The following is a 25193-nucleotide window of genomic DNA, read 5'->3' as shown; positions in this document are numbered from 1 at the left end:
TCAAGTGTGCAACCACTTCACGTCCTGTCCCTTGAGTATACGAGTTCAAATATAGATGTACGAGGGCTGTTCGAAAAGAATTGCTTATTGTCCTCTATCTCGTGATCCACGTGGGACACGATAAAAACCATTACACACCTCCTATATTGTTTGTGACAGGTCTATATTTTTCGGATAGACCTGTTTAAACAAAAGAAAGTCCGTTATGAGGTATATCTTTGCACGTGCACAGGTATGTTATAGTCAGACAGACCCGGTCATGAAATGCACGTGAAAAAATAGACCTGCCTATGCGCAGACAAAGAAAACATAAAATGCAATCAAAAATTAAAACCCTTTTAACTAAGCAATCTTTCCAGCATCCCTATATTAAATCTTTCAATAAAAATAATGGATAGCATATCAAAGTTAGGAAACAATTAACATTTATTTTATCGCGTCATTTTTTTAAAGTAATAGTAATTTTGTCATTAAGTTCATAATATAACAAAATGGATGCTTCAAGTTCATATCTATGAAACTATGTAGCAGAAATCACAGCATACTCATTACAATTTTAAAATGTAAATAAAGTTATTAGTGATTTAGTTAAAACATTTTATGATGAACGATCATATTTTATTCTAGAACATTTATATAATCTGCTATATAAAAAATAGTATCTCACACTTTCCAACAATATACATATGTAAGTCTTTCGAGGTCTGCTGGGTATCCACACATTACCGGACAGTTGCCCAATCGAAAGTTTGCTCCCTTTTTGCAGTGGTGGTCATTTGCCCCCTCATATATTTGGAAGGGACGGACATTTGCCGCTCTCCCTCCCTGTTCTAAAAATATTTATTGTTGAAATGTTTGCTACCACAATTCATCGCCTATTGTCGAAATTTCATTGTGCTTAAATACACAAAAACTCTCGCGCAAATTTATGAAAGTCAAAAAAGCATCCATAAATAAATAAAATTAAAATGTTTCCATTAGCATACAAAAAAAATCTATACACGAGATGACAAGTCACAAGTCACAACGGCAAAAAAGGGGACAAACGTCCGGGGGGCAACTGCCCGGGGGCAAATGTCCTAGAATCTGCATTGTCTGATACGAAATACTTTCAACATAATCATTCATTCTTTAACGTACCTTCTATTACAGATCTATTCACTTTATTATTGACAAATTGCACATTTAGATTTTTTTTTATTTTAAAGTGAAAGCAAATTTAATTGCAAAATATATATTGTATTTAAGCAGAACGTTGATAAAAGCTTACCTGTATATGCGTTGTGTTAAAGATAATATTTGTGCATTTCATCAAATGCTTCGGATCAGCCATTGCTCAAGCCAATATAGTGTTAACGGTGTGTAAGTTGGATATCCACCTCTTACATCGATCTTCCTGTTTAGGAAAGACCTGGTCACGAATTTCATGAAACACCTCGAGCGCTACGCGCTCTCGGTGTCACATGAAATTCGTGACCAGGTCTTTTCTAAACAGAAAGACCTCGTACTCGGTCGATATCCTATACATACATACCTATATTGGGTACAACGGTGTTTAAATGAACATGTTAGACTAAGTGTAAGACATACAATTTGCCATTTAAATACACGCAGTCATTGACCTATGTAGTAATGAAGTAAAAATGGATGGTAGAAGCGTCGACAAAAAAGATAAAATACGGGCTTACATCAAAGCTCGCTCAAAACTGGGTTGCTCTTTAAAGCATTTGATGACTGAACTCTCTACTGCTTATGGGCCTTCTTGTTTGTCTTATGACACAGTAAGGCGATGGAAAAAGAAATTTGAGTCTGATGTAGAGAGCATCAAAAATGCACCAAAATCAGGTAGGCCAAAATCTGCATCTCGTAACAAAATCGTTTCTAAAATAAAGGATTTCTTTGAAGGAGATGCCAGATTTACAGCTCGTGATATTGCACGAAAGGTAGGCATATCACTATCAACGGTTCACTTTATTTTGAAGAAGCATTTGAAAGTCAGAAAGATTTATGCTAGATGGGTGCCACATCTGTTGACAGATGAGCAAAAGAGGCAACGGGTTAAGGTTGCCAAAAAACTGCTTCAAATGTTTCCAAAATATGACAAAAAACAGTTTGCCAATGTCGTCACAGTTGATGAAACTTGGGTCCATTATTTTGAGCCTGTCAGAAAGGTTAGCAACAAAATCAGGGCCACTAAACACAACAAACGCCCAATAATTGCCAAACGATCTTTAAGTGCAAAGGTTTTGTATGCAATTTTCTTCTCTGGTGAAGGAGTCGCAATTAAAGTGCAGGTGAAAAAGGGCAAAAGTATCACTTGGAAGTACTACAAAAACGTAGTACTTAAGAAACTGAAAAAGTATTATAAGAAACGACGCCCTGTCACTGGTTTTAAGCATATCCGGCTTCTACATGACAATGCCCCCGCTCATACCTCCGCAATAGTTTCGGCGTTTTTGAAAAAAGAAAAAGTAACTGTTTTGCCTCAGCCCCGTATTCTCCAGTCCTTGCCCCATGTGATTTCTTTTTGCTTACGAAATTGAAATCCTTCCTTGCTGGGCTGAAATACAAGTCCCGACAGGCACTTGGATCTGCCATTTATCAGTACCTTATTACTGTGCCCAAATCAGCGTACAGTGACGCTTTCAAGAAGTGGATACATCGGCTGAAACTTTGCATTTCTAGCCTCGGGAGTACTTCGAGGGCATGAAATGAACACTATTGAGTTAACTTGAAATTTGAAGTCTCCAGATAGAAATAAGCAATACATTTCGAACATCCCTCGTATATTCAGTTTTGTACAGTTCAATGGTAAATAACAGTAAATATCTATCTTACTTTTGTGCCGATTTTCACTTAAATAATTCTTGTTATTTATCTGTATCAGGTATGATTCCTGTAACAGCTTAAGGATGTAGATCAGATTGGGAACATATATTTAGTCTGTCATTTATGTGATATTTTAGGTAAAGAAAACATACAAATGCAGCCTCCAAGTGGCTAACATCACTTTTTCAACGCCGTCACGGTCCTGTCGGAGATGTTTTCTTTTGAGATAGTAATAGATATAACCTGCGACAGGTTGTTACTCCTTAACTAATGGCTAAAATTGAACTTAACGATGACGGTGTTACTTATAAGTTCTGGAAAGTAAGGTATTTCAAAGCAACGTGACTGTTTCATTGAGCACGACCATGACAGTATAAATGCATCAAGAGCTGTCGATACCCAAAAAGGCAAAATTAAAACAAATGCAAACTAGTAACTACCGTCCACGCCCCTAGCAAAATCATAAGTTGAAAATGGTGAAATTTTGAATTTAGAAACATCCACAGATGTGTTCATAAGGCGGTTATAATGGAACCTTCAATGTGGCACGAGACCCTGCTGGATAATGTAGATTTTTTTCCAAGGTCAAAAGGGTCATAATTCTGTCAAAATCCATATTACAGTTATATGCCTTTGACAGACTCAGTGAACCCTATTATGCTCTCAAATAAGCGTGTGAAGTTCCAACCAATTCCTAAAGTAGTTTTTGAGATACCAACTTGCACGCAAACAAAAGTGTGATGCCGAAACTGACACCTGGGTGAGTACTATAGCTCTTCCTTTTCCTAGAATAGTCGAGCTAAAAAACGAATCCATAATTATCTATTGATACTGTAAATACTCAATACCTATAAACAGTTGCTACACCACAGTTGGTAGTGATAAAGATTAAAAAGCAAGTATATCAGCTAAATATCATTTTTATTAACATTGTCTATGAATGCATTAACAACAAGAGATAGAACACACACGTGTAAAATAGAGTGTAACATATATAACAGCATAGAAAGATCAATGTAGAGTTATATTACGTCAACTGTCACAACCAATAGCATTATATGTCACATATATATCTGACACTTCTCCGACGGTAAACTATTACTATGTCTGCATCTAACATTATTCTTGTTATGAAAACCTACAAATGAAGTCCAAACATCTACACTGTATGACTAAACGTTTTTAAATATATAATTTTATATCACATTTGAATGTTACACAATGTTTCATTAACAAAGCCACTTATGATTTCTTTATTACTGGTTTGTGTAAAGTAAATTTATCATTAGTTTACACATTTTCTTGACTACATATTATGAACATAAAATTCATTAGTATACACCAACTAAACTGATTCGTGTAAAGTAACATTTTCATTAGTTTACACATTTTCTTGACTACAAGTTATAAATGCATACACCAATTACAATATTGTTTTAATTTTATTAAGCCGTTAGAGTTGTAGCCAATGGTGGGTAAATAAATGATGATAAGATCAATATACAGACAATACATCTGGTGTGCAGTAAAACATGTCACATGTCTAATGTTACTAATCAGACTATTCAGGCTTAAAATCTCATGACTGATACAAAAACTGAAAATTATAAAATATCATGTAATCATTTGATCAATAATATAACTTAGAGTCAATTCATAACAGTAATGTTGATATTTCTATACAGTGGTATAGGAGTACTTAACGAACAACATTTAAGTATTATTTTTACATGCCTGTAATAATTTTGGTGTTCGAAATAATTAACACTTAGTACTTTTTACTTGTGTAATATATAATGATATCAACCAGCAATATGTGCAATATTGAAAAATATCTATTTATCACATGTGAATTATTAAACTAGATGGAAACATTTTCTGTGTGGGATATGTTATTGCCAAAATGTGACAACAAAGAGAACTACAGAACAATTTCCTATCCTAAAAACTAAGAACATCCTTATCCTAATATTTTCTATTCTTTAAATTACAGCTATGGTACTAAAGCAACTTACAATAAATGAATTCAGAGACTTAGATAACTATATAGTCATCTACATCTCTGGTGAATTCAAAAATAAAGCAGATAAAAACATCCTTAAAAAGATATAGTATTAATGATAATCTTTCAATATAACATCATGAAAGAATATGGTTGCCATGGCAACTGTGTAAGTAAACATATATCATGATTCATAATCAAAACATTATCCCATTAAAGTTGTTTTGAAGAATCTAAATCATTGGACTGAAGGCAATGTATATGTACTCTAAACAACCTTTTGTTACATTATTGCTGTGGGGACAGATTAGTGGTGTTACAGGGCAAATAATTACCTTAAAAACATGGCAAAACTGAACGGTGGAACAGTCTATCTTAAAATGTCTAACATCTGGTAGCCATTGTCAACCAGACTATGATAGGTAAGTAATATGCCTGTGATAAAACTAGCTAATAATGTGAACAGAAATTACTTTAAACGTAATACATGTACATGTATGTAGATTTTTAAGTCCTATATAAAAATATAGAAATAATACAGAACAAATTTTGTAAACAAAAATCTGATTATTTGTGTAAAACTATGAACACAATAAAAAAAGCATAAAATAAAAAGTCTTTTTATGGTATGAAACATAATTTAACGTAACAAATCATGATCAACAAGTCTAGTGGTCAGTTATAATAATAAACAACTTAAACATCCTGTAAGGCAAACACTGTTTAGTTTCATCGAGGCAAGTGATATTTATGAAACATTATAAAGTGTTCACAATAAAATTACATTTAGCAGAGGGTCATGTGTAACATATAGAGGTAAGGACATTTTCAATTACATTTTTTTCCAGTGTAAAATGAAAACATGTAAAAAGCCAGTGCTTATTATATTCTATAGTGACACAATGAAAACAGGGGTTAAAGGTCAATGACTTAAGCAGTATGAACTTTTAAATGCTCAGTTTGTAGTCAAATGTAGAAACATTAAATAAATATAGAAGATCTTGACACCATGGAGTTTGTGCCAATTGCATGGATATTAATGTAGGAGCAAATGTTAAATGATAATTATATAAATGAACATTGCAGATTATCTCCATAACTGACTAGGTTTTAAACAATATTTTAATACAATATAAAATAGCTTTTCTTGATTGTGGTGAATAATACTAACAAGTTAATTAGCTAAATGCATGTTAAAAAGTGAAATGGCAAACACAGTTTGAGGTATAAGTATAGACTAAAAGGTAATTGTATGGGTAAATAAATTTTGTACAATTATCTTCATGAATTAATATGGCATTAATAATGACAAATAAGAAATCTGATCAAATAGGAAACAAGCTTCATTTTTCATGCAATCCAATACAAGAAAAAATTAATTTCACTGAAACACAAAAACAAAAATGTATTATTGTTTGATTGGTTTAAACGCCAATTTTGACACAATTTTAGCTTGCCTGTTTTCTAGAAAAAGTTGAGCTTAATTTATTGCTGTGTCAACATTGTTGTCATCGTGCAAAAACTTTAATGTAGCTCATAATTTGAATACTTTACAAGTTATCGAATACTTGCTTATTATGACAATGTGCATTTGTTAGGCAAGGGGCATGATTCTGAAAGCCATATTTTTGGAGTTTTGGCCCTTTTTAACAAAGAATTTTGTAAATAATTGGTTATTTATAGTTGCTGTCCTTCACAGATGTGCGTTTACACTGTATGTGGTGCTCTTGCTGGTTATATCTCGGCAGTTAATCCATCTTTTAACCAACTTTCCTGGATAACTAACCGGTAATAACCAACTGATTTCTCTGCAAGAGACCGCCTACTAATTCAACATGACCTAAGAATTAGCTGTTAGAATCAAATTACCATTTGACTCAATGTCCTAAATCAATTTTCAAAGAGAAATTTTGTCCTGTCTGAGAACCAGATTAACAACCACAGGATTACAGATCCAATGCCTCCTTATTGAGCTAAGAAGAAGGACTGAAAGAAAACCATGGATGCAACCCCAAAGAGAACATTTTACTAGTAAATGAAGATATATTATATACTAGATTAAAAGTGTAATAATAAATCAGCAAAGTAGTTAATTGAATGCTATATGTGTTTGACAGAATGTAACAGGTTTTCATATATTTCACAAAATACGGTTGAAAACCTAAAAAAAAATTTTCTTGTGTGGGATCAGTGTACTAAGAAAAACTACACAATAAAATAGGAAAATGAAAACGAATGCAGTAAATGATTGAAAATGGTGGACTCATTTCTGAGTTAGCACAAAATAACAAAAAACAAACTGAAGAAAATATGATTAAATCAAAACAAATAATACAATGATTTGTAGGTTTATAATATTGACAATTAATAAAAGCTACATAGAACTTTGAATTTAATAAATTGTTTTTAAAGCAGTTCCATTTTGAACATACTTGTATCAAAAGCGTTTTTTTGATCAGTTTTCTGCTGATTTTACATTTTGTTATGTTCAAATTAATTTTTTCATATTTGTCTATGGCTGGCTGAAAATAATCAAAGGGAGACAAATTTTGCTTTTCATCAGCTTCTATCAATACAGAGTTATCTTTTCTCTAGTAAATCATGCATAATATAGAGAAAACAGTTTTTACAAAAAATTGAAAATTTGCTATGTAACAAGATAAGCAAATAGCATGATATCGTTTTTTTGTGATAAACAATCAGGTCATTTCGTTTTCTGCTATCTAAAATGTTTTTAAAAGTCCTCAATTTCCGTTTAACTTACTTTAAGAGTGTATTAGTTTGTTCCACTTTAAAGTAGCTGCATGTATACAGTAAACAGTAAATGAAAATCTTCACATAACCATCAGGGTTTCATTACACAGTTACATCTATTTCTAGATAACTAACTTCATATCACAATTATATCTTATCAGTCTAAAATATTAAACTATTAACATTTTTAATTTTGCTAAAATTTACGTAAATTTGAAAAACTTAGTGACCTGACCAGTGGTAACTTAAGTAATGCACACAACAATCTCAGCTCAATGAAATTTTCTAAGCAATATGTTGTCCGTTTTTGCCTTTTGTTTTTAGAGCTTTGTGTTCTTTGACAACAACAACAATGTCACATATTTCAAAGTTAGTTATTAGAATGTCATAACATGATGTTTTAGTTCAGGCATTTTGAGTTCAGGCAATTGTGTGGGAGGCAAGTTGAAGCCTTGACATATGGTATAAATTACTTATCTTAATGTTTTCAGCATCAGTTAACAACAGTTTTCTATCATACTACAAATAACTTATTTATAAAAGGTATTCCATGCAACAAAATAAATTAACAATAGTTATATTTGTTCATATTTATATCAGACTATAAACTTGATCAAATCGAGTCAATAAGACAGAGTTTTTGTGCATTTTGTATAATACCTATATACATAAATACAGATTTGTTCATTGACAGATTAGAACTATACAGATCTAAATTAACAGTTTATCTATAATCATTAAGCTAATATTTGCCCCTTGCCCATCAAGTGATTGTGTGTATTTTCATCTATTTATCCATCTTTTCATTGATTCCTCCCAATCTGTGTCAGTATTTGTACCATCTTCATCGTCTGTCCGTATGTAAGATTCAGCATCAGATTGTATATATCCTTCTTCCTCTGTCGAGTGACGACTTGACGTCATCTCATTTGGTAGCTCCTGTATATAACAAAATATCATGTTTAACATTAACACCTTGTAGAATATCATGTTTAACATTCTCCCCTTGCTTTATTTCAACAGTTATGACAACAACTGAATGCCATATGGAAATGTCAACAATTTCTTTTATCACAAGAAGGAATCAAACCAACAAAGCTGAGGGTGTAACCATTTCAAGTTGGCATTGCTAATTATAATCCAGTATCAACAATGCTAAAAGTCAACCGACACAGAATTTGGCCAAATTGTATTCAATGCCATTTAAAAATTTTCATTCAGGTGTCATATACTGGTTGGAGAGATAACTCCGACACTAAATCACATATTTTTTGCAATATTTAAATTACCTTCCAGTATATTTTAAATATTGAACCACCTAAACAAAGTTCAGTTCAAAGACTTTACATTACACCACAAAAACTATGTATGAAAATGGAATCTGGTACTTCTTTAAGGTCTTGAATGAGGTATACAAAACATGGTCGTTTTACCCCACAACAGTAGATAAAGTCGACACTTAAATTTTTAAGTAAAAAATGACTGGAAAATCAGCATCAATAATTTATTTTTACATCTTCTATGGTTTATCTATTTTTTGTAAATATTTAAACAATTTTTCAAAAATCTTTCCCAAGTCAGCGGCCTGTGGTCAATACATTTCTAACTACCTTACTGTAATTTAGTAAAAAGAACGTTTTGAAGCAGTTTTTGCCTACAAAAAGTTTAGGTTATTTGAAAAACATTAAAAAGTCTACCAAATTATAACAAATCATCACATTTTGTCCTGTTCCTATACTGTTAGGTGATCATGTGCTTATTTGTTAAAAAACAAAGCTAAAACAATTATATTTATCAAGTGTCGGGGTTATCTATGCGTCGGAGTTATCTCTCCGACCAGTATAAATATTTTTTAAACATTTACTTACAAACAATGGATATCATACATGTGAACTCTCCCACTATTAGCTGGAGACTCCCACCTTTTCAAGTTTTTTTCTTAAAATAAGGGGTATTTTCACAAATTAGAAAAATCTCCCTATTTTTGATGTCAGAACTTCCTTCATTGTTTATTGCAAATTCTAAAATCTCCCTCTTTTTGAAGAAAAATCTCCCAATTGATCATCAAAAAAAGTTCACATGTGTAAGATATATTTACACAATATTTGGTTGTGGAAGTAAGCTCTTAGTAAGTACTCTAAGAGTCTCCAATGTTATGCTGTTTAAACACACTGCACTACAATTGTTGTATACAAATGCATAACATAAGAGTTTTCTTTTAAAATTCAAAGTAGGATAAGTGTATAACAAAAATATAACTGGATAAAGTTTAATCTGTTACCATAGACAATGGTTTAAGTGCGGCATTGCGGAGTGGTTATAGCATCAGACTAGTAATATAGTGATCGCCAGTCCTTTGGGTTAAAACCCCATCAGAGGCAAGTCGTTGTTTCCTTGAGCAAGAAACTTTACACTCATAGCTCAGTTCTAGTTGGTCCCAGGAATAAATGTGTATCTATAAGCTTATAGCTTTTTACACAATCAAACTGAAATAATTGCTGTTTAAACCAAGACAATGGTAAATTTATATATTTTTTATCATGAACTATTTGTAAGAATATTTAACTAAGTAAAATAATTCCTGATACCAGCAGATACCTTCGGATGATTATCATAAAGTTCAGCATCTTCATCATCTGTTCTAGTGTAACTTTCATCGTCTGTTCTCACATACGACTCCCCGTCATCTGTTGTATAGTCTACACGTGGAAATACATGCCGCAAATATCTGTTAATGAAGAACATTCAAACTTTATTATATTGTTTTAATATCATTTGCGAGTTGGGTTAAAAGTAACACAGCAAAAATAGGTTTGATTACATGATTTTCCATAGATAGTGAAGTTATATTTTCATAACTTCCCAGTTAAATTTTTGAAAAATATTTTCATTGTAGCTAAACTATATTCGAATATAAATTAAAGCTGCATGCCTCCAGATGAGTAAAAATATTTCAATAAAATCAAACTTGAGAAATATGTACTAAGAGTTTAGGAAAAGTAAAATGATTCAACATTCAAGTAATATTTTACATGTTATGTGCGATTAATGGCTGATTTTTCAGTATTTAAAACAGTATTTCCACTGCGTTACTAATGCATTCTACTGCGTTACTAACGCAGTAAGGGCTATTTATGCATATTTTGACCACTTTATGGTAATTTACGTGGGTTGTGTCATTGATAATGTGTTAATTGCTGCCTATTGGTTATTTCACAATATTATACATTCAAATACATTTTCAAAATTGCATGCTGCTTTAAAATATATCTCATATAATATTATGAAAGAAAATTTCATCAGAAATACACATCATCGTAAGCAAAATGTGCATAATTATGAGATTCAGAATCAGATAAATATTTGCACAAAGCATTTTAAATTTTTTTAATGTAACAAAATTTGAGAATTTGTGACATCATGATTTATAACATCATAAAGGATAGCGCACAACATTACTTTGAAAAAAAATTTAATTGCTTAACATTTCTCAAAATGCATGAATGTTCATAGAAAACTTGTTTGTTTTGCTCATAAGACTGATTTATGTTTTACTCATGAACACCAGCTGTTATATTTTCACTTGTGACTATGCATTTTGTGAATATATATGTCAACAAGTTACTGTAAAATCCTATATACCATGATAGTGCTAAAATATATGCAAGTCTGAGCCTGTAAAAAAAGCATATCATACATAACAGAGGGCATGAGAATTAGGAGTCTGAATTCTGATTTGAGCTACACCAGAAACCCATATTTGTGAAATATAACTTAACTCTTGCTACACAAAAGAGAAAGCAGGGCCAACTAATTTTCAATATTTGTGCTTCAATCCCTATCAACTAAACAATGAACCTTTACCTATACAATGCTAAATGTTCATAATCTAATTGCTCTGCTTTTAATTTGGAGAAGTCCATTGTTACTGTGATGGGTTTTGATACTATGCTTAAAATATCAGCAGCCAACAGTAGAGTTATGTAATACTAAATTGGTGGCAAAAACATTCAGTTTTGTCTCTATCATTCAAAAGGTTAATCATTTACCTGTTTTTACTTTCCTCCTCCTCACTGTAACTGCTACCACTACTGTATCCACTCCTGCTACCACTACTATATCCACTTCTATTTCCACTGTTATATCCACTGCGTGGATTACTGTTGGTTCCACTGTTTGGTTGTTTAGATCTCAGCTCTGTCACAAATTTAGTTTCCTGATCTAAACGTTTTTGAACTTCTTTCTGCCAGGACTCCAGGTCCTCTCTAGTTTGCATCATGTAGTTCTCAGCTATCTCTAGGTCACCTTTATGTATAAAGATATGTTATAATGATAGAGTTTTGTATAAAAGATTCCCAATAGGTAGTTTTTTAACAAATTTACCATATGGTATAAGTGAAAATGAATTGTCTTTGAAGAATTTTGTTTTGTAAATTATTATGTGAGTCATGATACCTCATAACTTAAGACATGAGTTTTGCCAATATTGTAAATGTTTGATCCTACATGAATTTCCGCAATTTAAATTCAAACTATAGAGGTCTAAAAGGAAGTAACTTAAGTATTGCCTTAATGAGGTACCTTCGTTAAATAAAGAGTTTATTATTATTAGTATTATTATAAGTATATACAGTTCAGAAACTTACTAACCTTGCATTTATATAAATGAATTCATACTAAGTCTAAAATAGTGTGATAACTGACAGAAATTTCACACTTATCTTAATTTTGTTGTTTTTTGCCACTAAGGATATGACTGAGAATTGATATTCAAATGATAAAATTATAAAAAGTATACATGGATGGTTATAGAAATATTAAACAAAGATATTTCCTACCATTTATGTTGTCCTCATCATCTTCACTACCACTCTGATCTGAAATTTATCATATAAAGAAATTATGATTGTAACTTAACTGTGAGCTTTGTTAGTTTAAGTGCTATTTTATCAGTTTTTAAAAAATGTTTACAGTTCCATGTAGTTACACATACAATTTGAATGAACTTTGTTTAACTTCCAGACTTTTTTTTATAATTGTGTTTATACATACACATACTTAAGTATTAGTACAAGGCAGATCTTATAAAAGGGATATAACTTTGCTGTATTCTTCTATACTAAGATATGGCATGCTTGTCATACTGTTTATCCTAAAACAATGTAACTCTTCAGAATATTCTTTCCAAACATGTTGCCAGAAAATTTGACAATACAGATCCTTTTCAATTGTATTGAATGGTGATAAAGATAGAAGAAATTTTAAAACCCCATGAACTTCAAGAATACATCAAAACCAAATCATTCCAAAAGTTATCTGTTTTTACCAAATTTTATGTTTATGGAAAATAATGACACCAAAAAGGATTACCATACCTTGAAATATATGCATATATTCTTCTAGAACATTTGAAACTTAAGTCATGTCATTTCATACATTGTTTTCACTAGCTTGTAATTTACCTGAATTAAGTTCCTTCACCAGTGAGGACATCGCTCCTGTTATATTGTCCGCCGCTGATAATAAATCATTCCGTAGGTTTCGAACATTATGTCCTGAACTTGATGGCTGACTAAATGCCAGCTGAACATCACCTTCTAAGCCCGACAGCGTAGTTGACTCAAATCCTGGGGTGTTTGGCACTGTGTTAGGCTTTTCATTAGACGGGCTCACAATAGGTGCACTGAGTCGCCCGTGACTGTAGCCATTTGTGCTTATACTAGAGTCTGAATAGTAGCCTGTCTGTGACATGAGCGGCACACTTGACCGTCCATGCTGGTACTGTAAGCTATTTGTGTAATCACTGGGCGTATTAGGGGTGCCTGCCGCGACACTAGACCGCCCCTGGGTGGAGTTAAGGGTGGAGAAAGAAGGCGAGGAGGCACTGTAACTATGATAACTGTCCGGAGGAGTCAGTCTGGGAGAGGTAGGCTGGTTCTGAAAAAAAAAAAATACCTTATTCAGTAACAAGAGACAAATTATATATTTAATCTAAATTCAACATACCTTATAAATATTCAACCATTAAAATAAACAATCTATCAATCTTTACTCTACATAATGATAGTATTGAATTTCCCCATTATACTATAACATTTGTACAGTAAAGTTCCATTTATCACATCATTTTAAATATTTTAGACTCCTGCAAATTTCATGAATTTTAAAGAATCAAAGTTTGAAACATCAAACAACAAGTGATAGAAACTGCCACAACATCAAGTGTTCTGTAAATAAAAGCTGGTTGAAATATTTTAGAAATTTCAGAGGCCTAAATGTGTACTAAATAGAAAATTTTCTAATTTATGGGCGTATTAAAGATGCCTGCCACGACACTAGATGGAGTTACTGGTAGAAAATCCAGTGAGAAATGTAGGAGGGGTTGCACACAGAACAGTATTTCTCTATTTATTACATGGGAAAGGGCTTAAAAAAAAGGACCCCCCCATAGTATGTATAATTATCTGACAGTCTATTATGTCTTTTTTGATGTACCTGCATTTTTTTTAAACAATTCATGAATTATAAATTTTGCCTATTTTATTATCTTTAATTTAACTTGTCATCTTTAAATCAGTTCTATTACTCAATTCTCTGTGTTACCACATAAGTCTGGTATAAATGCTCATACAATAGATTGTGACACAAGAATGAATAAAATTCTCATTAAACTGGAACAATGTATGGTTATCTAATTCCACTGAATGTCTGCATAGCTAATTTAAACTTCACGTGACCAGGTCAATTATCTAGTCAAACAAGATATAACATTCCAGGGAAAAAAGAATCTAGGACAGGAATAATTCTAATATGGTCATGTACATTAAATCTATATCTATGTGTGTATGTGTGTGCTTACCATGATAAATGGAAGGTCTACATTACCAGCAAGATAAACCTTCTACTTCAGTCTGACCTGAGGTTCTTTATACTGCTTACTGTATATGCTATCATATTAACAGTCTCAGCAAATAGCTAAAGTGTTGCAACCAAGACAGTATGGGTTTGAGCCTCATTGGCATCACAGTCAGATATCTTATAATAATATATGATATTATCACCCCTCACTATTTCTGTAAGGCCGATGTTAATTCAAGTGTACTATGTGACTAAAAATTTTGTACTGTTACAAAAGTAACAGTACTTTTTCAATAAAAAAATAAAAACCTATAGAAACAGTGTCCCAATAAAGTATTTGTTCAGGATAATAAAATAAATAACAAATAGGTTTGTAACAGCAAAGATATCATCACTTGTAAACATACAGTTTCCCTCGGCCAACACCTTGAGTAACGATGATAATTTCACTGTTATTCACAAACCGTACATGTATGTGTTATTTACAAACTATCATTGGTTAGTCCAGGTAAAATGATGAATGTGTTAAATTTAATATGCAAATGTCAGTCTCATCAAGTATCCTTCATCAAATTAGCTACTTTGACTATGATAGTCCTTGAAAACTTATTAAATTGTAAAAATCCTAACAATGATATCCCTGAAAGACTATCATACTTATTTAGGAAGGGATGTATGTACATGAAATTATTAAAACAAAACACTGACATTACAACATTGCTTTTGAACAATCAATTTTGCTATCATGAAACTAGATACTCCCATATTCTCCTGTAATTGTAGAGTATATAGGAAGGGCTTTAATTGTCGTATTTAGTGAACATGTCAATCCTCTTCAGTCAGATCAATATTTCATCACAATTTAAACAATACCTTGTCTCATAATATAAGTCAAAAATTTAGTAGTTTTGGTAAATACATCAAATCATATAGTTAATATAGACTTTCATAAAATCTATGCAATTTGTAGCACTTTAGAAAAAAATTTATGAAATCCAGTACTTTGGTTTGATCTAACATTTCATTTAATGTGGTCAATTTATGTGATAATCCATTGATGTCATAACTGACAATTCATGAATATTTTACAAAAATAGAATGATGTACTTCCAATGGTAAAATCTAATATTATATATTTTGGTAAAATCTATTTATCCAATAATAATATTATTAAACGTTACTGTCTCAAGATATGTAAAAGCATTGAAAGTGCTTACAGAAATAAACGTATAAAAGTTAAACATTTTTTATATTCTGCATTTCCGAAAACCTTTTCTCGATATCCAATAATTGTATATATGTATTTATCATTTACTCACCAATTGATTTTGTTTTTTGTTCACATCACCAGTTGATTTTGTTTTTGTTCATATTAAATGATTACCAGTATTGATATCTCATCAATAAAATATCATTTATCTCACAATTACCTTACAAGTGCTGTAACACTGTTTGTTGTTATTCATAATGTCTTATTGAATCAATAATTTTAAACATGCCAATTATGAACATATAAAATAACCTGATCCCAAAACTTGTAATAAAATAGCTAATGTATTACTGTAAAAATGACAGAAATATGCACAGATATATTTTTTATTGTTTTGATTAATGAGGACATTTCTATAATTTAATGATAGTGTTTATATAGTATTGTCTGAACAATGTTGTCACAGGAAACCTGTATCAGGTATTCAATGTAATATGTATGGCCATAAATAACCTATTATCTGAATATTAAAGGCACATTCATTCTCAGCAGCACCAAATTGTGGGAGGGGTAGGTGGGGGGTGGGGGGAGTGTGGGTCCGTTTTTTTTTGTTTTTTTTGTCTCACTCAGTGTTTTTCCTAAGAAAATAGTATAGTAAAGTATACGCTACAGATTTATGTAAGAATTGACTATGAATACAACCATGAGGAAAATACATCCAAAATGTCATATGTTAGTAGCTTATAATACAACTATTAGTATAATACTCATCGTTGTGCTTACAAAATCTACTCAGAATGTTTGTAAAGTATTGCAGACAGACTATAAAACAAAAATACCAAACAGTACCAGAGACTTCAAAAACTCTCAGTGGTGAAATTTGAAAATTTAATCAGTCTGATTTTAGACACTAATTTAAAGACAAAGTAATAAGTATTAGAAAAAAGAAATTTGTCTATTCTGTATCATTTAAGGTCTAAAACAATCTCTAAATGTTTTGTTCTTATTTTTGTAATGAAAATATGTTTTTGAGAATATATGTGTCTTTAAACAATCTAAGCTGAGAATATATGTGTCTTTAAAAAGCTAAGCTATCAACAATATATAAAACCTACTACAAAAATAAAATGGATAATTTTTCTCAACCCTTTTTTTAAATGTATCAATTATCTTGATTTTAATTTCAATCTTACCTTTTGTCAGAGTTTGAAAAGTGACATTGGCAGTGATAGTTGTTTCAAAAATATATTTAACAAATGCAAAGTCTTTAAACCAATATGCATGTGAATATTAGAAATACATTTGTCATGAATTTTACAAAAAAATAAAAAAAGTTTTAGTAAAATAGAAACTATAATATAGTTATAGCATTTTTTGGGCTTAATGGGCCTTTTAACTAATTAACATAAAAACTATACAAACCTTCAATAACTTCATCAGAGCTTCAAGCTGCATCACCAAATCTTTACGACTGTCTTGTAATGCAGTCATTCTATTTTCTAGTTCATCCTTTCGTTGCCTCAACAATCGTAACTCCGCCATTAACGTAGGGTTATACTGGGCGTTTGCGGTGGTTTTAGCGTTCGCTTCCTGTTCCATACGTAGCCTCTGTATCTCTCTCATAATTTCTCTACAATAAAACATTAAACATAATACCTGTGAAAACACTGTACCTTGACATAAACAAATAATAGGTTTTGTCAATATCAACAAAAATATAACAACTTATCATATTACTATAATTGGCAATCAATAAAATCACTAGCACACCTCTAGAAAATGATGTGGATGAAAATTAACAGATTCTGTATTGATGTAAGTCAAGCTACTTTATTTTCTTTGTTATCCGATTTCAAAATTGTCAGATAAATAAAAATATTCTATATGCCTCAATAGCTTTTTGTAATGAATAGTGTGTCCAAAACATGTTTACATTTTAAATACATAATGTGTAAATAATGAATTAAAAAAGAAAAGAAAAAAATGGATTTCAAAAGAGAAAAAGATGGCAAACAAATTATTGTTCATTTAATTAGTATCAACAGGTTATTTCTTTTTTCTCCCATTTTATTTCATCTTTATTCTTCAGGTGTTATGACTTTAAGCTGTTTTCTATTTCCAAATCATATTACATTCTCAAGTTTTGAAGATGACTTGCATATTGACAAAGTCTAACTGCATACTTTTGCTATTCAGTCAATACTAAAATGATGAATGGTTTTGTCCAGGCTGAAAGAAGGACAAGTCCATTTAAGACATTTAGGACAGCATGAGATAAAGAACTTTCACTAATTTGCCACAAAGAATCATTTTTGTTATAAATATACATGTATGTAACATAAACCAAAATTGATTATATCCCTATAACAGACAATCTATTACTCCATTACATCTGTTCCACACAGAAATACTGACAACAATATGGTGATGATTATGTATAATATATGATAACTATGTACAATATGTGATAATTATGTACAACAATATGTGATAATTTGACCATTATCCAAGACAACTTGGCCTGAATCATTATATAATGCCACCATCATACTGGACATAAGGTAATATAATGGGGATCAAATTATTAATGACTGTCATCTAGATAATGACAGATAATATTGATCTGGTAGGAATAAATTATAGAATCAGATCACTGCATGATATATATATAATATCTTATACAATACAAAATATTTGCAATGCATGCAGCAAATAATTTCTGTAACCAAAAGCTGACCAGCAATATACCCCAAAGTTCTTTACAGACTTAAACATAAAAAATATGCACAAAACATTAATGTTAAGTATTTTTATCAAAATGTTTTTTTCAATGAGGGCGTGTTTCAAGAAATAGATCCATCAAAAAAGAAACTTTGCACTAATTTTCTTTATGTTGTAGTAGTATTATTAATTTAAATTTTTAAAGTAAATTTAATGTCTTAAATCTGATTTCAAACTTGCCACAAAGTGACAGAAAGATCATGATCATAGTCATAGTCAAAAAGTTGATAAAAATACATACCTATTTTTTTGTTCAAGTTGAGCAATAAGTTCTCTCTGTGCCTTGTTTGTATCCAGTGTAAAATTCATTTCCTGTGGGCTTCGCGCCTGCAAATATAAACAGATACTTGATAATATTTAGGAAATTTTAGAACCAGTGTTTTTTTTCTTTCTAAAAATCTGTCACACAAAGCCTGTCAATATGCAGATACTGAATAATGTATGCTATTATCCACCTGAAGAAAAATGATGTGATGCACATTCAGATTGTCAGTGCTACTGTGAATAGTGCTATATGCTTCAGTCATAGATCATGGTCATCAGTGATCTACAATTATGACCCTATATAATGACATGATTGTGTTAAGTGATTCAGTTGTTAGAACTGACATGCAAAACAAAAGTCTCGCACTGTCGGGTGGCTTAAAAGATTAACACATATAAGTCCAACCATTCTTTGCATAATCCAACAAAATAAATTCTAGATCAGTATTTTTCTTTGACATTCTCATCTGTATGTGTGAAAATCTTTAAGGTTAATAAGCTAAATAAAGGTGACTGAATCAACAATTTGAGGACTGTCTTTTAACATAAAATGGTTGAGCTATAAGGACATACAAGCATCTTCTACCATCAATTTTCTCAGCAAGTTTCATTGCAGAACAAATCTGTCTCAGAATCATTGAAATTAATATGTCTCCATGGAACTTTAGTCTGATATCTTTTGATGAATATTGCAGCATGCATATCATATTATAGCATCAAATCATATTTCAAAAATATAGAGGGAAAATAAAGTGACACTAAACAATCATTTTCCAGCAAAAATACTGCAGTGATAAAATCTAGTTGCAATTAAATGCACATCTGCCTCAAAGAACAATTCTATAATATTTCACAGAAATTTGACAATTTTTCGATATTTTTCGAGACAATTTATTGTTAAATATTCCAGTATTAAGTTTTAAGATAATCTTCCCTCTTACCCACACAATATACCATGATTCACTGTGAAGATTGTCACTGCTCCGGATACCGGACACTGGAAAACTACGGGTATGAATATTAAAGGAACATAGACTTTTAAAAACCAACATGTTTCTTATGATTTCAGGAATTTTCCATGATTGGCATTATTTTACTTGACTAATTTGGTCTAATTTTACTTAACTTGTAATAAATTTACAGTGCAATTAAACTTTCCAGTAATAATTATATCGAACTTATGAAAATTTTCTGGTATAATTTCCATTAAATTACATTATTATTATTATATAAATTAGTTTAAATCATTGCTAGGTAAGCAAGAATCTTGTTGTTATATAATTGTTGTTGTTGTTGATTATTTCTTAGTATAACTACAGGCATGGTGATCAGTCAATATCTGGATGGCATGTCAGCAAACAGTCATTTGAGACCATGTTTATAAATAATCTCATGCAAAACATAGATCGTATGATTTAAAACGAATTGTTCTATTATAGAACATTTGAAACAGTTCAAGAACAGCTCTTTGTTGTTGTTCTTTTTAGAGCATTAATATCATACTAAATGTCTTATTATTTTTGCAAGAGGACAATTTAAGGAACTGAGTTATCTGAATTTTTGAAAATCCTTTACACTTTTTTAATTATCTGTCTCAAGTATTCCTTGAACATTTTAGGAAAGGTTCATGAAAATTTTGAATGTTCCAAAACACTCTACAACTGTTAAGAACAACCTACTAAGAGAAGTTCAAGAACATTTTGGTTTAAAAATATAATGTTCTACTGAAGGTATTGAATATATTTTAGACCAATTAAGGAACAGTTTATGATTCTTTAAGTGTTCTAAAACTTTCTACAATTCTTTTTTAAACTATATTTCAGGAACAATTAATGAATAATTCAGAAAATATTAGTTTTCTTCAAAAGTTTGATATAATTAATTAACATCGCAAGAATTTTTCTTCTCAAATAAATCTGTGAAAATTAAAGATTTAGGGTATACTTTCTTCTAGAATGTTAAACCAATTTCTTATATTTAATAAGGTGGGGTTGTTTCATCAATGTATTGTCATAATAAAACATTGCAAAATTTTTCATAGTTCTTATAATGAATTTTCGTTAGGACTCTTAAGAACTGTTGAGATTTTTATTTAATATCCCATCATGAATTGCAAAAATGTTGTAAATTCCTGTTTCCTGCACAACTTGACCATTAAATGTTAATTATGGTTGTTAAATCTAATTTTTCCTATGTTTTAAGATGGTTTTGCCATGTTTTATCATTGCAGCAATCATGATGTGTCAGCTGTCGAGAGCATCAGTTAAGAAATCCAGGGGTCACTGATTCGTTCACCAGGCAAAGCATAATTTTTCCATTGCAATTAATCTCAGATAATTAAGTCTTAACATGGTTAAACAACATTTCTGAGAAGGAAATTTGGACCCTTAAAATTTGGATTGAAACAGTGTTAACAAGATTTTTCTATTTGAGGTCATGTTGAGACCTAGTTCTTTTATCTAAGATGACTGATATTCAAACTTGTTTAAGAAAATTAATAGGACAAACATTCTGACTAAGTTTCGTGACAATTGAGGCAAAAATGTGACCAATACAATGTTAACAAAGAAAACAGATTACAGATGACGACATACAATGGATATGTGCATCGGTCCTAATAGCTTAACTTCAGCCGTAACAGCTCAGATGAGCTAAAACATCTAGTTCTTGTCTTTTTTGCTTTTGGTTGGGTTTTTACGTCGTATCAACACAGTATAGGTCATAAAGCAACTTTCCTGCATGACTTAGAGGTGCTCTTTTGTGCATTATTTAAGGCACAAACAGGCACCTGAGTAGAACCACCGACGTTCTGTAAGATTGATAACTTTCTCTATGAAAGAATCCGAAGGAGCTTGCACAGCTTGTATCTACAGCATTGAGAGTCACAGGGATTGAAGTCAAAGATCTAAACCACTTTGGGTCACAAACACACCCTCTATAAATAGTTCTATTAAACTATTATTTTAGAACTTAAAGACTTTGTTTCAATATATGTAAGACTGTATTACCTTGTATGTTTGTATTCTTAATTATCACAATCAATATACATATGATATTTGTTTATTTGTCGTTTTTGGTGATAGATTAATTAATTAATTACATATCTGGGATTTTAAAATCAATATATCTAGGATATTTACAACAATGTAAATAATGAAAATATTCAATAATTTGAATTCTCCTGGGGTAAGCTGACAGTATGTTTATTCAGGAAGGTTTGTTTCACATTCATATATACTCGAAGAGATGATTGAAACTTGCCAAAGACCGTAATTAGTGAATGTAAACATGTTTAATTAAATATTGCAGTGTAGTGCCTGACCTGCGAGACCAAAATAATTTTCAAATAACAGTAATGATATTTGAATTAATTTGCATTGTTTGCTTATACTGAAAATGCAAATAAAATTATACATTTCAACATAGTATAATTATGTAAAGGTAAAAATTTTACAAATGAGATTTAAGCAGGTTTTTTCATGTTTCTGTGTATTTACACCTGACGTAATATGATGGTCAAATTCTACTATAAATTTTGACTTGATCTTTTGTTCATTTTAGTGGTTTCAGGAACACTTAAAACCCATTAAATGTAGAATATTTCAGTAAATTAAATGGCCATGAGGTCAGATGATGCACAAGATGGCTATTGTGAATGATTTAAGTCTGATAATACCAATTTCAACTTTACCATGTTGTAAATTAATGACAGCACTAAAATTGAATCATTCTAAGATACAACTCTATACCATAATGGAAACAAAATAATTTTATCATTTTTAAATTTTATCAAAATATTTCATTAGATATATTATATATACTTCAATGTCAAGATTTGATTTAATTGTAAAGCTACCGTAACAGTATCATAGTGTTTCAGGTCTGCAGACAGTATAAATTAACAAGATGACTTGGTTCTATACAAAATAAACTATGCTATATAATCAAGTAAAGCAATCAGTAAGGTAATATATTATAAAATAAGCATCCCATAAAAAATGCATTAAGACCCGATAAGTCACATGACTTACATTTAACAAACAAAACAAAAAATATCTAATTAAACACCAATGAAATTTGACAAGGGTATCTCATTCATTCTCTATAATGTTTGTTAGTTTTTGGTTTCATTGCAATGATGACCAATTGGCAGGTTTCCCAAAAATAACAAAACTTTTAAATAGGAAAATCCAAAGTGTGCATGACATTAGCAATGTCAACGTATTGATAAACTCAAATCATAAATATATATCTACATGATAATAACTATGTTTAAAGAGAGTCACTCATCCTTTCTATTGATTTCTGATCATTTAAACGATTTGGTGCCATTAAAATACTTGCAGAGAACATTTAAGAAGCGAGAACATCTGCAAGCTTAGAATAGTCTGATTAATTACAATAATAAAAATTAATAATTGAGTAGAATTAGTGATACATACCCTCATACATCTATCACAATCACAATAATATTCCATGTCAAAGTGTCACAATAATAGTGTCATAAATCCAATTTATGCCTGCATATATCCTCTATACAATGTCATCAATCCAATATAACCCTGCTGCACAAATAGCACAATGCTGTAAATCCAATTTATTTAACCGGCACATTTCCCATATGCAATGTCATTTATCCAATATATAATTATATAATATTATATACTGAAATATTTCCTTTATAAATAATTATGTCATCTGAATTTAGTTACCTATATAACACAATATATGTAGTAGATATAAGCCGAAAACTGTCCAATATGTAAAATATTGAATTTCATGAGGCGTGTAGCGCCGAAGGGAATTCAGTATTTTACTTATTGGTCAGTTTGAGGCTTATATCTTACTTAAATTACTACTTTTACTATCAAATATCATGTTATCTATCACAAAATTAGAAATAATCTATTTTTCTGCTAGAAATGTATAATTTTAATGTTTTAGCAGTTATCTTTTTCTTACTTGCAAAACCCTATAGGTAGCCTCTTGAATAACATGAAATTTTCGTGTTTTGAAATATGACCAAGTATGTACATAAACACAATAATATACACAAAATATACCAGTTACACAAAATGTTGGACTATTCAAAAAAGAAAAGAAAACGGACAATAGACAAGAAATTAAACAATCCCATTAAAATCATATCCTTACTGACGCTCCACTACCTTTCACGTCAAGAGCTTGGAAATCGAAAATCAGCAGGTTTAGACTGCAAATATTTTCGATATTAATATCAAATTAAAAATTCCTAAAAACTGAAATTTCATACATGGTATATCTTAAATACTAACACAAAAGTTTAAAAATTACGCGATATAAGCCTGTGTCATTATAATTAACCAATATACATTATTTCTGTTTAACATTTCTTTATAATCTTGGAATATTTGCACACATAATATCCTCCAAATAAAGTATCATCATCAACTCATAATGTACACTAAAGACACAAAAAGCCGCAATTCTAAAATTATCTAAGTTAAAACAATATTTCTCTAAAAAAAGGAAATGTCATAAATCTAATCTTTAATCCTCCTACATATCTTTTTAATTTGACAAAAGAATATTATGTCAAAAATTAAATAATTCACAAGTTACTTATCACCATCATCTAGCTCCCAAAGAAAATGACATTATCAAATTGCCTGCACAATAATTATATCCTCGTACAAAATGTCATAACTCTCATATATTAGAACCTGCACAACTGTAACCATCTCAACACCTTTTTTCTTGCTTGAATCTTTCTTAATTTGACATTGATACAGATCAGATTTCTATCTTGAAATTTAAACTTCCCATGTGCTAAATCTAGAGCACTGTAAATCCAGATCTGATACATTATTTTATCCTGATCTGAGTGGCACAGTTTGACATAGTTTTATACCATATTATGATAAATCTTGTCTAATGTTTAGTTTCAGTAAATTCAAACTTTATATCATTTAAATTTGTTTTGTTTTAAAAAATTATACATGTATTCAGTTTTAATGTTTACAGGCCCTATATATGGAATGCTCTTAGTGACATAAGGTTTCAGCAACATTACTTAAATTGCTTAAAAAAAAGAGGACATATATCCCATTTATTTAAAAGAAAGCTTTAACAGAAATAGAAAACTGTCAATGTCATATTAATTTGATTACAAAACTTAAGAAACACATGGTTACAAAAAAGAGTCTCAGACGGCTTTGAGGCAACTATGTACTTTTAAAGTTTAAGTTTAATAAGCAAGTATGAAATTTCCATGCTAATTGTTCAGCCATGAATATATATTTACAGGAAAATGAAGATGTACTGCCAGAGGTCTGGCAAGGATAAAACCACCCACCTCCCATGACCCCACCCTTAACTCCTCCGTGTCACTTTTCATTTTGAACTACAGAGCAAACTCAGCAGAGCAACATGACCTCTATGGCACAAAGATTTGCTTACTGCTGACAGTTGTTGTTCTGCAGAGCTGAAATCTATAATATGAAAATCTGGAAAAAG

General features: G+C 30.8%; 1 protein-coding gene across 4 annotated transcripts in view; it reads right to left on the bottom strand.

Moving 5' to 3' along the window:
* Positions 1 to 3733: 3733 nt before the first annotated feature.
* LOC132752164 (dystrobrevin beta-like) overlaps positions 3734 to 25193 on the bottom strand; it is an 87377-nt gene continuing 65917 nt past the window's right edge. For 3 of the 4 annotated variants that reach the window (XM_060742457.1, XM_060742455.1, XM_060742456.1), the window contains 7 exons: positions 18676 to 18761; positions 17076 to 17283; positions 13048 to 13522; positions 12424 to 12462; positions 11635 to 11890; positions 10184 to 10313; positions 3734 to 8524 (listed from right to left, as the gene is read on the bottom strand). In XM_060742457.1, the coding sequence (XP_060598440.1) occupies positions 8369 to 8524; positions 10184 to 10313; positions 11635 to 11890; positions 12424 to 12462; positions 13048 to 13522; positions 17076 to 17283; positions 18676 to 18761 (1350 nt within the window). In that variant the 3' untranslated portion in view covers positions 3734 to 8368. Of the gene's footprint in view, positions 8525 to 10173; positions 10314 to 11634; positions 11891 to 12423; positions 12463 to 13047; positions 13523 to 17075; positions 17284 to 18675; positions 18762 to 25193 lie in introns of all 4 variants that reach the window. The other variant, XM_060742458.1, reaches the window with a different exon arrangement.

The sequence above is a fragment of the Ruditapes philippinarum genome, unplaced genomic scaffold (genome assembly GCF_026571515.1).
Source record: "Ruditapes philippinarum isolate M1 unplaced genomic scaffold, ASM2657151v2 ctg95_1_1_1_1, whole genome shotgun sequence".
NCBI lineage: Eukaryota > Metazoa > Mollusca > Bivalvia > Venerida > Veneridae > Ruditapes > Ruditapes philippinarum.
The sequence above is the reverse complement of the archived record's forward strand: the minus strand, read 5'-3'. Positions and strand labels throughout refer to the sequence as shown.